The 18,132-nt window shown below is 30.0% G+C and overlaps 1 protein-coding gene across 1 annotated transcript in view; it reads left to right on the top strand.

Moving 5' to 3' along the window:
- The window catches only part of PIK3CB (phosphatidylinositol-4,5-bisphosphate 3-kinase catalytic subunit beta), a 166,804-nt gene that overhangs the window by 103,713 nt on the left and 44,959 nt on the right, over positions 1-18,132 (top strand). Inside the window, exons 5-12 of the mRNA XM_051985635.1 lie at positions 3,295-3,518; positions 5,472-5,651; positions 7,525-7,695; positions 9,623-9,700; positions 12,069-12,317; positions 13,164-13,260; positions 17,417-17,547; positions 18,039-18,089. Of these exons, the coding sequence (XP_051841595.1) occupies positions 3,295-3,518; positions 5,472-5,651; positions 7,525-7,695; positions 9,623-9,700; positions 12,069-12,317; positions 13,164-13,260; positions 17,417-17,547; positions 18,039-18,089 (1,181 nt within the window). The remainder of the gene's footprint in view (positions 1-3,294; positions 3,519-5,471; positions 5,652-7,524; positions 7,696-9,622; positions 9,701-12,068; positions 12,318-13,163; positions 13,261-17,416; positions 17,548-18,038; positions 18,090-18,132) is intronic.

Genomic DNA, 18,132 nt, shown 5'->3' with positions numbered 1-18,132 from the left:
GGACTAATAGTCTTTTTGGAAAAGGGATGCAAAAAATGGGAGATATGTTTGGTTTTAAATAAATGAACTTTCCTCTCTTTTCTCTTATTATAAAGTATGGTTCAATGGATAAGGTAGGGATGCAAAATATATTTGATATTAATGTGATAAGCAAAACCAGAAGACCTTTCTTGGCTTTGTAGTTATGACAGAATATTCACTAGAACCCAGAAAACTTACCCTATTTTCTGGAGCTACTATTGTATTACCTCGTTTTATTTTTAAGTTTTATTCATGTCCTCTTTATTTTCCCTTAAACTCCCAACATTGAATTCTTTCTTATGACCAAAAAAAATGTATTTAAGCAAAGTGGTCATAATGATCATGTATTCCATTATACACCACATTCTACCTCTGTGGTCTCTTACCCCTCTCCTTGAAAATGGAGCTATGTTTCATCCTTTACTCTTCAGGATTGAGACTGGCTGTTAACATTTAGTCAGGGTTTTATTACTTATTGTTTTCGCTTATCACTGCAATTATTGTGTGTATTGTACTTCTGGTTTAGCTTAATTTCTTCTGAATCAGTTTATGTAAGTTTTCTCAAGTTTCTATGTCAAATTTCAATCTGTCTCATTGATTTTATGTGCCGTAGTAGAGAAACATTGTCAAAATATGGTATTGAACAAGAAATGTGTTTTCTAATTTTTGAATGGACTATTAAAAAACTTATATTTGAATTTTGGATGTAGTTTTTTGTTCAGTTCACTTTGGATTTTTCCTTATAAATTGTGTGCTTCTTGGTTGAATTTTAGGATCATTTTGTGTTCTCTAAATGCCTCTAGTGGATATAGGGGAAAGCTAGTCAAAGAACTAAACAAATGTGGAATATTTGGAAAATTGACCAATCTACATTAAGACCTCAGCTAAAAAGGATTTTCTAGGATCTGCTTACTTTCCACAACTTTATGTTTTAACTATAACCACTGTTCTTCAAGGCATATGAATCTAAGACATACAAAAATTAAATATAAGCTTTTATAATGCATGTACAATTAAGCCTCAAGTTTAAGCCTCTAGCCTAAGTTTAGAAATATAATTTTATAATTTCTTTCAATACTTTTGGGAACTAAAATTTAAATGCTTTTCTCTACCCCCAAATCTCCTAATGAGTTTTTATAATTTACTGTAGCACTTTATTTCATTAAATCCAATAGTTACAACAGTTTTTAATAGTTAATCATAATATGTATAGTTAGCAATGAAATGGAGGTTGTTATACGGTTAAATATATCTTGGAAAAAAATTTATTTATAAGTTATGTGCATATTTAGAAATTGACTATACATTTAAGAAGCAATCCAGAATGAATTTTCATTCAAAAAATACTTAATAAGTCAAGCATTACAGTTGTAGATTATGTAATGAGATAAACACAATTAGGGACTGATGAGGTCATTCCTTCTGGTAAAACAATAAACAATTAGTGAAACTAACTTCTGTTTAAACTTCAGGATCAAGCTTGTTGCCTCTGCCTCAACTCACAAAAAGACAATGAAACCTTTACTGATACAACTGAACTAACTAGTCTAAAAATATGCTTTCCTGAAAGTTGATATGCCTGATAGTTTTTTTCTTTTTTATGATCAGTATTATTTTAAATCCACTGTTTGATTTCTTATTTTTTATGATTAGGTAATATCTGTGTATATCTGTGTATATATGTGTATATTCCAGAAGACATACTATGAGGGTCTTTATCAAAGCATTTTCATAAATTTAAAAAAAAAAAAGGCTTGGTTTTTTGTTTATTTGGTAGTTAAACAAGCTCTGCTTGAGCTTATATATCATGATACCTGTTACAATATGTTAAGAAATGTGTACTTATAGATATTAATTTTAGTCAAGAAATACTTACTGGTAATTTTTTAAAAACCTAGTTAAATTCACAAAACAATTTGAACCAACTCTTGTAGTAGATGTATAAGAAATATATTAATAAGTGAAATCACACAGTATGTAATTCAGTGATCTTCTCATAAGTTTTCTGATTGTATTAGTAGTTTAAAAAAATCTCTTTTGTTGAGTAGTCTCTTTATATGAAAAGCAACCCTTAAACCAAAGGACTTGGTAGGGCTATCAACAAAATTATCAACATATTCCTAAGTAGTTTACTTCCCTTTAATGGGCCCCTACTTTTAATCTTTCAAACTAGATCAGACTAAATATTCTCAGATGATCCTTCCGTCTTTAAATCAGTAATTAATAAAATATTAAATTTATACTGTCTGCTAGGCACTGAGAATAAAAATAGAATGAAAACAGACCCTGTTTTAAAGTATTTTAAATGCACAAGCACACGCGCGCGCGCACACACACACACGCGTGCATTCTGGTGTATTATCCCATTTTATGGCTCATGGTTATTTGGATAATAGTGTAGAAAGAACATACAATTTGATTCTAATCTTAATTTCAAAAGGACAATCTATTGATAGTCAATTTTCTTATGCTGATATAGAAGACATCCCCAAATTTTGTTTCATTGTCCAAATTCAAATTTTAATATTCAATTAATTATATTTATTATTTTTCTGAACTGATTTAAGAATAATCACAGACTTAAAAGAAACTTTAGTGCATTTTGAAGCAGAAATGATTCCTAATTAGGTACAGAAAAGTAGAATATTATACTTATTTGTTTATTTAATTTTTTTTTTTTCCTGAGGCAGTTGGGGTTAAGTGACTTGCCCAGGATCACACCGTATTAAGTGTCTGAGACCAGATTTGAACTTGGGTTCTCCTGAATTCAGAGCTGGTCTTCTATACATTGTGCCACCTAACTGACCCTTAGTTAATATTTTTACCATGAGAACATGGCTGCTGCTGTTTGAAATTTCATATATACAAATTACCTGAAATATTTTCAGGGTCTAAAACTTCCACATTGATGACTGAAGTTTGTAAATAATAGAGATATACAATTTACAATAAATCTAAGGTCTCATTATCTCAAAATCGGTATTAAAATAGCATTTCTTTCTAAGAGTTGTTTTTGTGTTGTACAGTATTTGATTATATAACAAGTATATTCCTTAACAAAGTTAATTTTTTTTTAATTACGTGAAGTTTGATATTTTTAATAATTTGCTCTTGATACTTTTTTCAAGATGTAACTTTTTCTTTCTGGTTTTATATGTACTTCTTTGGGATAATCTTTAACTTTCATAGGTGTATTTATCTTCCTATCATACAATATGATTCTTTTTACTTGATTGGCTAGTTAAGTGATCATCTTATTTTGAATTCATTTAGGTCTCCATGAGTTTGATGCCCTGGAAGATCCTGAGGTGAATGAATTCCGAAGTAAGATGCGCCAGTTCAGTGAAGAAAAGATCCAGTCCCTTGTGGGATTGTCTTGGATAGAATGGTTAAAGCATACTTACCCACCAGAACAAGAACCTTCCATTCCTGAAAATTTGGAAGATAAACTTTATGGTGGAAATCTTGTGATTGCTGTCCATTTTGAAAATTGCCAGGTGTGTTCATATGATTCTAATGCAATTTTTAACATTTTCCTTTGTGATTCCAGTATTAGTCTTTTAAGTTGTTGATTGCCTGTTTGTTGAATTTTTATCATTGAAATCAAATTAATGTTATGTTGCCTAATGACCTACAAATGAAGAAAATAAGAATTTTAGGCCATTTCTTAACTCAGCTACTTGTAGTTTGTGACTTCATTGCTAGTGTTTTCAACATATTTTCCCCTTAAAATTCCTATTTTTATACAATGTATGCTTTGGAGTATGTGGGAGTTAAGATTTTTAGAAAAGAAAACTCTTTTAAGATTTCCTTTTGATTTTGAACAAAAAAGGGAATATAATGCACATAGAAGATAAAACAGTCTATAAGTACTCTTCTCTCTCTGTTTCACTAGACTAGACTTTGCCATTTTGCTTATTCCATGGTACTTAATGCTTAAAATTTACTACTTTCAGTCAGCTGATTTCTGCCAGGATGCCAAATAGGGCACATAAATGCAAAAGGACTATGACAATTTGCTTTATAATAATGTATTTTCAAGGATTACTTGAATCATAAAAATACAGGGAAGATTTGATAATAAACAAAAATTCATAAATTTAAATAAAATTAAGAGGAGAATAATTTGTTATGGTGAGTTTTATTCTTTTGTGGGGATAATTCAGTAGCATCCTAATTGAGTAATCTTGCTTTTCCCCTGCTCTACTTCTTTGCTTCAGTTTATATCACAGTTAGAAAAAATTGAAATGGGACTTTGAGAAATTATATTCCATTTCACTGATGGTAGAAAAACAACTTCAGCAGTTCCTGTTTTATAGTAAAACAATGGTTATATTGCTGATAAAATAAAAACCAATTGTTGTAATGCTTAGACCAAAAAGAAAACAAGTCATTTAACTTTTAGTCTTTGGAGTCTAAAAATTGACTTTGAAATCATATTTTTGTCTCTTTCTCTTCCTTACCTTCCCTAATTTATCAAATGGGCATATGTTTAAGTATTAACTTTTTTTTTTATAACAGTTCTCCAGTTTCTATCAATTTTCAGTTTATATTCAATAAGTAGAAACTTTGATAGAATAGAAACATAAGGAGGAAGTGTTTGAGTCTTTGATTTCTTTGTTCTAAAAAGATACTGATGAAGCCTGCTCTCCTAAAAGAGGTATTTTATACATCTTATCTTTAATTTGTCTTCCTGGTGGTATAGTATTATAAAATTTTCTCTTTTTGTACCTCGTCTCAATTAGACTACAAACCCTGGGATCAATCTAATCAACCTCCTAATGCATTATAAGAAATACTTTTACAATATTCTTTATATATGGTCATCCAGGCCTTGCTTAAATGTATTTTATTATAAGTAATTTTTAACTTTAACATGCAATGTTGGACAATTCTAATTGTTAACAAATTGTGTCTTAAGATACTAAGATTAGTGAATTTTATTTTGAATAATTCTGGTTCTAGCTTTTATAGCTTATATCTGTCACTTTCATAATATGCAAACCATGCTGTATTTAAAGGTAGCCTTCTCTAATGTAAACATTCCCAGCCTTGTCACTTATTCTTTGCTTGACATTATTTCCAGATCTTGGCTCCTTGGCTTCTGATTTTTGTCTGTGTTCCATTTATATAATAAATTACTCAGAATTATTATACTTCTAGCAGAGAGTATAGTGGGACCATTGCCTCCCTGTATGTGAACACTTTGTAGTTATAAATTCACCATGAATTGGAAGTTACTATTTTTAACTCTAGTTGAGAAGTCCTATATTAGAAATAATATCTGTTTTCTATAGTTAAACTCTGACAATTCTCTTTTGTGGTAATTTAATGCATCAAAATAATTGAAAGCTTAGCGTATTCAATTTTGAATGATATTGTGGCAAAAAAAAAATTCAGTATGATAATTGCAGTATTTTATTTAATAACTTGCTTTCTCTTTTTAAAAGGATGTTTTTAGTTTCCAAGTATCTCCTAATATGAGTCCCATCAAATTAAATGAGTTGGTAGTCCGAAAACGGTTGACTATCCACGGAAAGGAAGATGAAGTTGATCCCTATGACTATGTGCTACAAGTCAGTGGGAGACTAGAATTTGTGTTCGGTGATCACCCTTTAATTCAGTTCCAGGTATGTAAATTGTTATAATTTAAAATCATACATTAAACATTTTAAAATTTATTATAATTATTACATGTAAACTTAACAAATAGCAAATAAAATGAACATATGTATAGCCATTGTATGACATACTAAAAGTATTTTATATGAAACTGCAGGACTCTTATGTGCTTCTTGCTATCCTTGGGATGGGGTGGGGAGGGAAGGTGGTAAATATATTAAAAAATTCCAATATGTAACTTTCAAGTTATGTCCTGCTTTTCTGTATTTCTTACTAGTCTTCTTTCTGTTGTCTTTTGTATGTATTTTTAAAGAAAATATTTTAATTACCTCCTCCTTCCTTTCATTTTTTTCCCTTCCCCTCTTCATGTTTTACTCTATCCTTGCCACCACCATTTCTAAAAAAGAAGGAAATAAAAACAAATCTTTTGCAACAAATATTTGTAGTCAAGGAAAACAAATTACTTCATTGAACTGGTCCAAAAATGTATATTTTAGCCCACATATCTTGCATCAATCATTTCTCTCAATAACTGGTTATCATGAATCTTAATAATGTTCCCTAATTGTGATTGGTCCTTATGTTGATCAGAGTTCTTAAATTTGATAATATAAGACTTGTAATACTATAAAATAATATTTTTCTATTTCAATTTTTTCTTTATTTTTCCTAATGCCATTGAGTTAAAAAAAAAAAAAACACTATTTCTTTATGCCATTTTGTAGTATATACATACATATCATGCACAATGTAGACTTTCTGATTAACATTTATTCTTATTAACGTAGTGCAACTTCTGCTTATGAGATTTTAATCTAAAAGGGATAGAATTATGCTAGTATTTTTGTTTTGATAGGTTCTTCAGTAACTATTAATAGTTCAGATTTTCTTGCCCATTCTTTAGGCTTTGTGTAAGGCAATAGACAATGCAACAGAAGATACAAAGTGTTCATCTTAGTTTTGATCCTCCAGAAGAGTTTAGTTTGGTTACTACATTTCATTCATCTTTGCTTCTCTCATTAAAAGTTTGACTTATATTCATACTGTGATTCAGTCAGTTAAGTATTTATTAAGTATTAGTAAAAATTCCCTTAAAATGACAGATCCTATTAATACTTTTCAACAGTTGAACAAACTATCATTCGGTGTTCCTACTTCCAGCCAAATTTCTATCAAAATGCTTTCTAATTTTCCCAGCAATTTTTATGAAATAGGGAATTCTTTCCTAAGTAATTTACATTTTCAAATTATCAAAGCAGGGAAGGAAGATACTTTATAGAACTAAGTAAAATTTTAACAAAATTTCTTTGGAAGAATAAATAATGAAAAAACAGTAAAGTAAAAAAAGAGGTAAAACAGCATTTCCAGACCTCAAATTGTACTATAGTTTGTCATCAAAATAATTTGATTTTGATTAAAAAATAGAAAGAACCATCAATAGAATAGCTTAAAAAGAATCAGAAACAATGGGAGTCAATTCATTCTACAATTAAACCAGAAAAAAATTGGAAGCAAATTATTTAACAAAAGTTTTCTTTAGCTAATCTTGGAAAAAATCCATGCCATAAATGTGTTCTTGTTATTCTTTGGCATATTCTTTTGTCTTAATCATTGTCATTATTAATGATTTGATTGAATCATTTTAAATTTCAGTTGCTTGGTGTTCAAAGGAAAAATAGCTTTGAAATTTTGCACTATATGGACTTACGTGAATGTTACCACTCTAGGTTAGATTTTTTCAAATACTTTATAATAATTCAAATTTCAGATTCCAGTTTTCTGACTAATTTCATTCTTGTTTTTAAAATTTTGTGGAAGGACTGTGTTGAAAGGATAGTATAAGTTTTTACTTTGTAATAATTGTCTTCTGTTCTATTTCAGTATATCCGAAACTGTGTCATGAATAGAACTCTTCCCAAACTCACTCTTGTTGAATGTTGCAATATAAAGAAGATGTTTGAACAGGAAATGATTGCCATAGAAGCTGCCATAAATCGAAATTCATCGAACCTTCCTCTTCCACTGCCCCCCAAAAAAACACGATTAATTTCTGTGAGTTTACTCTTCATCCTTGGGTGACCCTAAAGAACGTATGATCTTTCAGCTTTTCTTGGCATTTTCCTCCCTCATTTCTCCTCTTGCCACATTAAGAGTCAAAAGACTATCACTTACTAATAAATTGTCTTTCTAAATTCTTAAGAAAAAAAAAAACTTTACACAGTTATTTTAATTTTCCTCCCATCTGTTATTTTAAGTTGCTTTTAGTGCATTTCAGTCAGTTTACTTTTACATTTAAGATATTAGTGTTATGTTTGATATTCTATGTTTACATTTTTTAAAGGAAAGATAGTTTGACATCAGAGTTTAAGATTAAATTTGATGATATGAAATCCAAGTCAACTGATTAAAAAGTTAAGTTGAATTCTCAGTACCAGTCATAACAGTTAACATGTCATCTGCTAAAATGTTAATAGTGCTGATGTTTTCAATTTCTGCCCTAGAAGTGCTAGGCGCCTTTTAAATATTTTTTTAACCTACCAGTGGCTATGAACTATTTCTCTTTTAAATATATTGAACTTGCTAATAGGAACATGTTTTCAGAATCTTGTATTACTCTTAAGAACAAAAGGAGATTTTGTTTAGTCATAATAATATTTTTTTTAAAAGGCAAATGTTTATTCATTCTATATTTCAAGAATATGGAAGTTTCAGAATTCTTGTTCAATATTCCAGCTAGTATGAAAACTATCAGTCAGATTTTATTCTGATTTATTCCCTTATCATGTTTCATTCTTCTTAGAATCATAGGTTGGTTTTCTTTTCCTTCCCAGCTCTCCAGCCTGGACATTTCATATATGCTTTTGCACGTGTGTTTATATGTTGCTATATTTTCCTTAAATACCAGCATAATTTATGTATGGATAGTATTTTGTTGATATCATATCTGATAAGAATATTCCATATTCAGTGCAGAATATTTTGTCACTTTAAAAAAACTGGCACCATTTAAAAATTAACTTTTGTTTTTATGTCCCTTCATTTCTGAATATAGCCCTCCCTTCTCTTCTACCCATAAAGTTAATCATTAAAATAAAAATAATAAAAAAGGAGAAAAAAGCAAATCAGCAAAACTAAGACCAAGCTCAGGCTTAATTATAATGTTCAGTTTCATTTTTTGTTGTTTTTTTAACTTTTCATTGTCATAAAAATTATACAATTTCTTTTCCTAGTTATGAATGAATATCAGTTCATATGTCTTTCTTCTGATGACTTTATGTATTTTACATGTTGTTTATATGCTTCATTATATTTGTATAACACAGTTTATTTATTCATTTCCAATTAGTGGGCACCTACTTTCTTAGTTCTCTGATACTATAAAGGTGATTCTATGAATAATGGGTATTCTTTCTTTAACTTCCTTGGAACATAGATACTTATAAAGAAAATGCCAAGAGTCAAAGACTGGATGTTGTTGTTGTTACTATTACAATTCCTACATTATTTTCTAGAATTTTTTTGAGTAACAATTCATAATTCCATCAAACAGGTGTGAACCTGCCTGTCTTTCTACAACCCTGCAATATTGACTGTTCCCATTGCTGTCTTTTCTCCCAGCTTGATGGGTATTTGAAAATACCAAGAGCTTTTTTGATTTTATTTCTCTTTATTAGTGATTTGCAGCTACCTTCCCTGTTGTTGGTAATAAGTTTATAATTCTTGTTTTGAGACTTGTTTGTTCATATCCTTTAAATACTTATCCAGTGACTCTTAATCCTTATCCAATGGCTCTTGGTTTTTATATATTTTTGGTAATTTACTATATCTTATACTTCAGATCTTCATATATTTGATGGAATATTTTTTGTTTTTGTTTTTTCCACATTGTCAGCTTTCCTTCTCTTATTAGTTTCATTGATTTGCTTCGTGTAGAATTTTTTCAATGTGATAAAATGGGCACAATTTTCTTCTTTTGTAGAATGTTTGGGATAATACCCAGCCTTTCCAAGTTATATTGGTTAAAGGGACTAAACTGAACACAGAAGAAAGCGTCAAAGTAAGTTTATTTAATATTAGAATTGACCTGTCACTTAATAGGCCATTTAACTAATTTATTTAGCATCTGTTAAATTTTGTCATGCATGTTTAGCATTTTCCCAATTTCTGTACAATTAAGTAAGAGTAGAGATGAAATGTTTTATTTAAAAACAGTCATTTTTCAAAGACCAGGTAAAATTAGATTTACTTCATGGAATAGACTTAACATTTATCTAATTTATAAAGATTAATTTCAGTGAGGATCATATTTTATAGGCATTAAAGAGGAAGAAACTGGACTGGATTGATCATATGCTTATATGAAGCAACGTAAACTCGTGTTATCTATTCACCCCTACAATCTCATTCACAACATTTTATTTAAAAAACAAAACAAAACATGCTGAACACAGAAAATGTACCATTTCCTGGAAGAAAAAAGATGACTGTATCTCAGGCCACAAGCTGTTAACACACAAGAATTTATTGTGTAATTCTACAGAGTTTCATAAAAACCTTACAAGGCATTTTATCTCTAAAAGTATTAAGTATGCATTTTCCCTTATTTTGTTTGGCAGATAATAGAATAATACTGTAATACAGGAAAGCTACTCAATTAGTCCATGATTTTTCTGGCATGATTATATACTTAGGATCACTTGCCAGAACCAAGCAGTATCAACTTTGTTCCTTGGTAAAAAGGTCTTGTGGCAATTAAAATTTCATGGATTTCTCACATATTGTAAACCAAAATTTTGATTCTATTAATGCATATGGAATTTTCTTTTTTTAGTATGTGTGTGTGTATGTGTATGTGTATGTGTATATATATATATATATATATATAGTGTGTGTGTGTGTGTGTGTGTGTGTGTGTGTGTGTGTGTGTGTATACACACATACTAAAAAAAGGAAATTCCTTTATATATATATATATACACACACACACACATACATACATACATACTGTACATATACATGAATATACAACAACTTTCCAAGAAATAACCAAATTATACTCTCCTATCCACAAGGTATATTTGTTAAAAACCATTAACTGAAGGAGTCTAAAAATAATGATTGTGAATAAATGACTATTCACTTTCCAGATTTCATTTTGTAGTTTATTATTTGTTAACAGAAGACAGAATGTGTTTTTTAACTTTGGTAGCAATGTTACTTTTTTTGTGTTTGACACAATTTTTTGTCATTATATTTGTTGTAGTTATTGTATATGATATATTATTGATTTTGCCTTTTTAACTTTCATTTCAGATTAGTCTTGGGTTTACCTGAATGCTATTCATTTGTGATGGCAATGGTCATATTCTGTTATTTTGTAGGCATACTTATAATCACTGGGCTTGTATTTTACTTTTGTATTTTTATCATAAATACTGCTTTTATGAATAATTTTGTACATTGAGGTCCTTTCCCTTTGACAGTCACCTTTTTGGGAAAATTTTTCATTAATGGGATTACCGGTGAAAAGAGTGAACAGTTTACTAACTTGTACAACTTCAAATTAAATAATTTAATTTTAGAGGGAAGGGAGACAACAAACTTGTAAAGGATGACCATGATGGTCCAGTCAATTCCAGAATGGCCTTTCAGACTAATTCTGGAAGTTAATTCTAAGGTGACAGTCATGAAACTTTTCTGGGAGATGCCCTTCACCATGTAGAATGACTTAGTTTTGCTCAGCAATTAGGTACCTTGAGGCTTAGGTTTGGAGGTGGTTGATCCCTTATAAATTGCTTTTCCTCCAGCCCTTATAATTAGTAATTTATTCTCCACATGAAAACTTCCAGATAAAAAAAATCCCACTAATTACAAGACATCCTTTTCAAATTTTGGGTGGCTGTGGTAAGGTTTTTCTTTTTTAGTGAACTTAAAACTGCTTCTCTTCAACTTTTATCCTCTACTTCTATTAGTGGAAAGAATGGAAGATATGAAAGAGATGTATAGAAATGGTAATTGAACCCTTGGGAGCTAACAAAATCGCCAAGTGAGTGAGCACAGATTGAAGAGAAAAGAGGATTTTGTTTTTCAGTTACCTTATTTCCTTTGAATATTAGGCTTATGAACCCTTGTTTATATTAAGGAGATTGTATAGTATTATATATATATATATATATATATATTCGAATCTCATTCTAGCTTATTTTATTTTATTAAGGCAATTTGACCTCACAACACTATTCTCCTCCCTTACCTTTATCATCTGGTATTATCCTTTTTTTTCTTCCTCAAAATTCATGTAGGCTTGAGAGATAGGGGTTTCTTCCTTAGTCTCTAACCAATTTTTTATTTTAACCTGAATTAATTTTTATTCTGATTATTTTCTTAATATATTTAGTACTAGGCATTGTTTCTATATATTTCAGGTTCATGTCAGGGCTGGACTTTTTCATGGAACTGAACTTCTTTGTAAACCAGTTGTAAGCTCAGAGATATCTGGGAGAAATGACCATGTTTGGAGTGAACCACTGGAATTTGATATTAACATCTGTGATTTACCAAGAATGGCTAGGTTATGCTTTGCGGTTTATGCTGTGGATAAAGTGAAAACAAAAAAGTCAACTAAGACAATTAATCCTTCCAAATATCAGACTATCAGGAAAGCTGGAAAAGTGGTAAGTTATTTTCTCCAATTTTAAAAAAAGAGCTGGATTTCAAGTGTAAAATTTCATATTAGCTGAAATGATAAGGGAAGTTATACACTAGTGAATAGGAAATAATTATAAGATTAAGGACCAAGAAAATCACCCCAATTTATATTCACTTTCAAAAAGAATCTAACTTTGTTGTACTTTTGCTTTTAAAGTTGCTATTAACTTTAGCTATTAAGTTTTTAAACATTTTTACAGTTAATAGAGTCTCTCCCAGAGTTAAAAAGTTCAGTTATCTTGAGGCATGAGATCAACCTCCTCACTACTCCCAAGTGAAAAATGTTTTTATGATAACCTAGGTACTGAACACTAAAATCATTCAGAATTTCATTGTTAGCCAATTTAATTTATTATAAATAGGTGAATCAAAATTTTATTGGTTTTATTTTACATTTCATTCTCATCACTGATTTTTAACTTATTTGTGTAAGAATTTACATCTAATTTCATGTTTCCCTCTTGATTTTTATAAATTTAAATATTAAAAAGCTGTAAAAATAATTACCATATTTTATTTTTTAAGATAACAGCAATTTGAAGCAGGATTTCTTAGCATTATTGTGGTTTATTTTCTGTTACCAAAAGATGACATTTGTATGGTTATTTATTGTTTACATTTGGCACATTTATTAAGGGTAGGTATTAATTAAACATTTAAAAATTTCTTACAGTTAAGTAACATGATTTTTCTTTGCATTGTCAGTTATTAAAAAAAAAAAAAATCAAACCTCTTAACTTGGTCTGCCAAGGTATTTTAAAGTGTCTGGTTCATTTTTAGCATTTTTAATATGGTATGCCTTTCTTCTATAGCATTATCCTGTGGCATGGGTAAACACCATGGTGTTTGACTTCAAAGGACAGCTGAAAAGTGGAGACATCATATTGCACAGCTGGTCATCATTTCCCGGTATGAATTATACTCTAATTTTGAGGCTTTTAGAATAACTTTGTTTATATTGTATATTTATTAGTTTTGCAAATAAAATTCTTTATTCAGTTCAAATAAAAGAATAGCACTTAAAATCATTTTTGTATATTCCATCAATGGAAAGATTTTTTTATGTATTGTATCAAATATGTTTATGTTTATGTTTCTTCTCTAAGGCATACTATTTTATCTCCAGATCATTTTGTGACTTGAAATATATTGAGAGCTTACACATGCTCATTTAGGTACCTGGGACATGGAATATTCCTTTATATAAAAGGAATTTTTTGAAATTTTGGAATAAAGTAGAGGCTACATAGCCCATTTCCATTTGATTGGAGGGATCAGTTTTAAGTATTGATTCATAATTTAAAAGTTTTTTGGTGACTTCACTTTCAGTTAGTTCTTGATAGAAGAGACCTCCCAGTGGGTGCTCTGTTTTGAACAACAACAAGAAAAACCAGCTAAAAAGCAATATCGAATGTGGTATTCTGTACTTAATATTTCCTACTTTTCATTAATGTGTGTGGAATTAGGGGATAATGTATTTTATTAGATGTTATCTGTGGCCAAGATTGCATAATATTTAATTATGTTCATACATCATTTTATATTTTATGCAGAATCTTTTTTTCATGAAGTTTCTGTTCATGTGTAAAATGACATTTAGCACAGTGCTAATCTAAACGTTTATTTTATTCTCTTTCATAAAGAATTAAACATCATTATTAACTTAAATTCCTTATATATCTTGAGTTACCAAAATAATAGAAAGCTTTCTTATGAATATGTGCTATATACTTCTAAAATTAAACATTTGTTTCTTAATTATTCCCAGTTATGTTGAATTCACCTCTCTAATAAAATATCAGCACCTGTTTAATGATGCATAACCCTATTTTATTGCTGTTCATTTATTTCAGTTATGTCCAACTCTTTGTGATCCCATTTAGGATTTTCTTGCAAAGACACTGGAGAGATTTGCCATTTTCTTCTCCAACTCATTTTACAGATAAGGAAACTGAGGCAGACACATTTAAGTAATTTGTCCAAAATCACAAAGCTAATAAGGATATGAGGCCAGATTTAACCTTGAGAAGATTAGTCTATCTTTCTGACTTCAGGGCCAGTTCTTTATCTGCTGTGCCACTTAACAGCCCTTTACTAGGTGCTGATGGACACATAAATTTTTAGATACCACATAGTCCCTGCTCCTATAAAGTTTACAATCTAGTAGGGATTAAGACACAATTATTATATGGCAATGTATTAAAGATCGGCCCCCCCAAAAGTGCCACATGATATTTTGCTGTGGATAGTGGAAGTAACAAAAGAAGAAGGAATGAGACTTAATTTATTCTAACTTTCAGAAAATAATATATATATATATATACATATATATATATATTTTTTTTTAATTTTATTTTATTTAATAATAACTTTGTATTGACAGAATCCATGCCAGGGTAATTTTTTACAACATTATCCCTTGCACTCGCTTATGTTTCATTTTTTCCCCTCCCTCTCTCTACCCCCCCCCCCCCAAGATGGCAAGCAGTCCTATATATGTTAAATATATTGCAGTATATCCTAGATATAATAAATATTTGCAGAACCAAACCGTTCTCCTGTTGCACAGGGAGAATTGGATTCAGAAGGTAAAAATAACTCGGGAAGAAAATCAAAAATGCAAATAGTTCACATTTGTTTCCCAGTGTTCCTTCTTTGGGTGTAGCTGTTTCTGTCCATCATTTATCCATTGAAACTCAGTTAGGTCTCTTTGTCATAGAAATCCACTTCCATCAGAATACATCCTCATACAATATCGTTGTCGAATTGTATAATGATCTCCTGGTTCTGCTCATCTCACTTAGCATCAGTCCATGTAGGTCTCTCCAAGCCTCTTTGTATTCATCCTGCTGGTCATTTCTTACAGAACAATAATATTCCATAACATTCATATACCACAATTTACCCAGCCATTCTCCAATTGATGGGCATCCATTCATTTTCCAGTTTCTAGCCACTACAAACAGGGCTGCTACAAACATTTTGGCACATACAGGTCCCTTTCCTTTTTTTAGTATCTCTTTGGGGTATAAGCCCAATAGAAACACTGCTGGATCAAAGGGTATGCACAGTTTGATACCTTTTTGGGCATAATTCCAGATTGCTCTCCAGAATGGTTGGATTCGTTCACAACTCCACCAACAATGCATCAGTGTCCCCGTTTTCCCACATCCCCTCCAACATTCATCATTATTTTTTCCTGTCATCTTAGCCAATCTGACAGGTGTGTAGTGATATCTCAGAGTTGTCTTAATTTGCATTTCTCTGATCAATAGTGATTTGGAACACTCTTTCATGTGAGTGGTAATAGTTTCAATTTCATCATCTGAAAATTGTCTGTTCATATCCTTTGACCATTTATCAATTGAAGAATGGCTTGATTTTTTATAAATTTGAGTCAATTCTCTATATATTTTGGAAATGAGGCCTTTATCAGAACCTTTAATTGTAAAGATGTTCAGAAAATAATATTTTTAATGGAATAGTAAGACTAAACTAGTAGGGCTTTGTGGAAAGAGCTATGTTTCATTAATTTTTTTTAACCTTAAATGTTTGCTGTTCTTATGACTTCTCCTATATGTAAATAGCCAATATCAAGTTAGAAATTGTTACAGGAAAATCAATTGTCAGGTGATGTTTTAAGCTCTTCCTACTCCAAAAATATGTTTGTACTTTGGTTTTTTAATTTTTGTCTATATTTTGAGGCATGGTGGAAAGTACATAGACTTTGGAGTCAGAAGAATTGCAAATCTAACCTTTGCCACATACCACATCATATGTGTTATAGCATACTATTTTTGTAAGTTCTTTAGACTTAGTACTATGGCCTTAGGTAGATCAGTTATTCTTTCATTGATGTTACTTCATTTGTAAGATGAGGCATTTGTATCTTCTGTAATAACTTCCAATTCTAAATCTGTAATTCTGCCTATTCACATTGACCTTTTTGTTCACCTATGTTTTACAAAGAACTGTATGGGCTTTTACAAGTTAACAAATAACATAACATGGTACTATAAATCTTCAAACTAATGTCAGCCTTATTCAATACTTTTTAATCCTTTCTTTAATTAAAAAAAAAAGTAATCAAACTTCCATGCACAATTTCTTCAAAATTTCCATACTGATATTTTTTGATTTTGCATCTTCAAAATTTCTCCTAGCATGCTTCCTTTTCCCTAAGAGCTGTGCCATAGGACAGAGAATATTTTTTAAAGGAAAAAAAAAAAGAAATCAGCAAATCCAACAATATTTCAAAAATGTTTAAAACTATATTTAATGTTACATACTTTATGGATCTCCTATCTTCTACAAAGGGGAGTGCATTTCTTCTTTGGGTCCATGCTTGTTTTTTGTAATTTTTAAACATTCCTTCTTGATTTTTTTTTTTTTTTTTGATGTTAGAAGAAAACCATCTTAATTTAGGTCATTGAAGAAAAACATGGACACCAGTGTCAGCTACAAAAAAGAAATCAAAGATAGTGAGGGATAAATGATGAAAATCTAGATTTGAAAAGAAGGGAGAGTTAATGACTTTTCACAATTACTGTTTTTGTATGATGTTGTATGTTAAAACTAGATTGTAGAGTGTTAAGGTGAAAATACAGGTAAGTATTATTTGTTTCAAAACTTAGGTAATGAAAAAAAGTTAATGTAGGGTAACTTTAAATGTGTTAGTGCAGTTTTAAGCTCAAAACTGTACTAAAAACTTTGAAATCCTCTGTGTGGTATTTAGAAAAAGTATCAAGATCTAGGGAAGGTGTTTCTGATGTTGTTTTTAAGGAAATAGAATCTGCTATGTGTCTGAAGATAAAAAGAGATTCCAGTGCATTGTAGAGTATAAATATAGTTTCCAGCATAGGCCTCATATTTTCCTTTATTTTTTACTTTGAAAGTCAATTTTTTTTTAATGTAAGTTACATTGTAATAAAAACTTTGTGTTAAGCATTAGCACAAACAGGCATTTTGATCATTTTTTTTGTATATTTACTTGACTTTTGAGGGTTGGTAGTAATAAGGATTTGTTTTATTTTTAAAAAATTTTAAAAATATTTTCTTGTTTTAGACGAACTTGAAGAAATGTTGAATCCAATGGGAACTGTTCAAACAAATCCATATTTTGAAAATGCAACAACTTTACATGTTAAATTCCCTGAGAATAAAAAACAGCCTTATTATTACCCTCCTTTTGATAAGGTAAGGTGACTATTTTCTGTATACACATAATTGACTTGTAGGGAATTAATAGCATTTTTCAGTTATTCCCATGATATACCTTGAAATAATGTGTATTCTCCCCATGGCAGAATGAAAAAAGAACATTGAATTGGAAATTGGGAGATTAGGATTCTGGTCATTTATACCCCTTTGAATTATAGTGGGTGGCCTTTGAGTAGTTTACCTTTGCAAGATAGATACACTAAATTATTCATTTATATATGAAATTGAGTACCAGAAGCCCTGAGGTCATAAAGTTCATTAGTGGTGGAGCATGGATTTTTCCTGTTCTCCAAATGGTGTTTTTCATTGCTTCATAATGCCTTTTAGATAATTCCCAAGTTAAAGGATTTATATCAATATTTTACCTTATAATAAATTTTATATAATATCAGTATAATTAAGCCTTTTGATTCATTAAGTTATTCAGTTTAATTAATCTTGGTATGTTTGTATTTTTTTAAAAACAGATTATTGAAAAGGCAGCTGAAATTGCAAGTAGTGACAGTGGTAATGTATCTGTAAGTATCAAAGGTAAAAATAGCAACTTTTTTGTCACTATAC

This window comes from Antechinus flavipes, chromosome 3, assembly GCF_016432865.1.
Source record: "Antechinus flavipes isolate AdamAnt ecotype Samford, QLD, Australia chromosome 3, AdamAnt_v2, whole genome shotgun sequence".
NCBI classification, from domain to species: Eukaryota; Metazoa; Chordata; class Mammalia; order Dasyuromorphia; family Dasyuridae; genus Antechinus; species Antechinus flavipes.
Note: the sequence above shows the minus strand (reverse complement) of the source record. Positions and strands in the feature narration are given on the sequence as shown.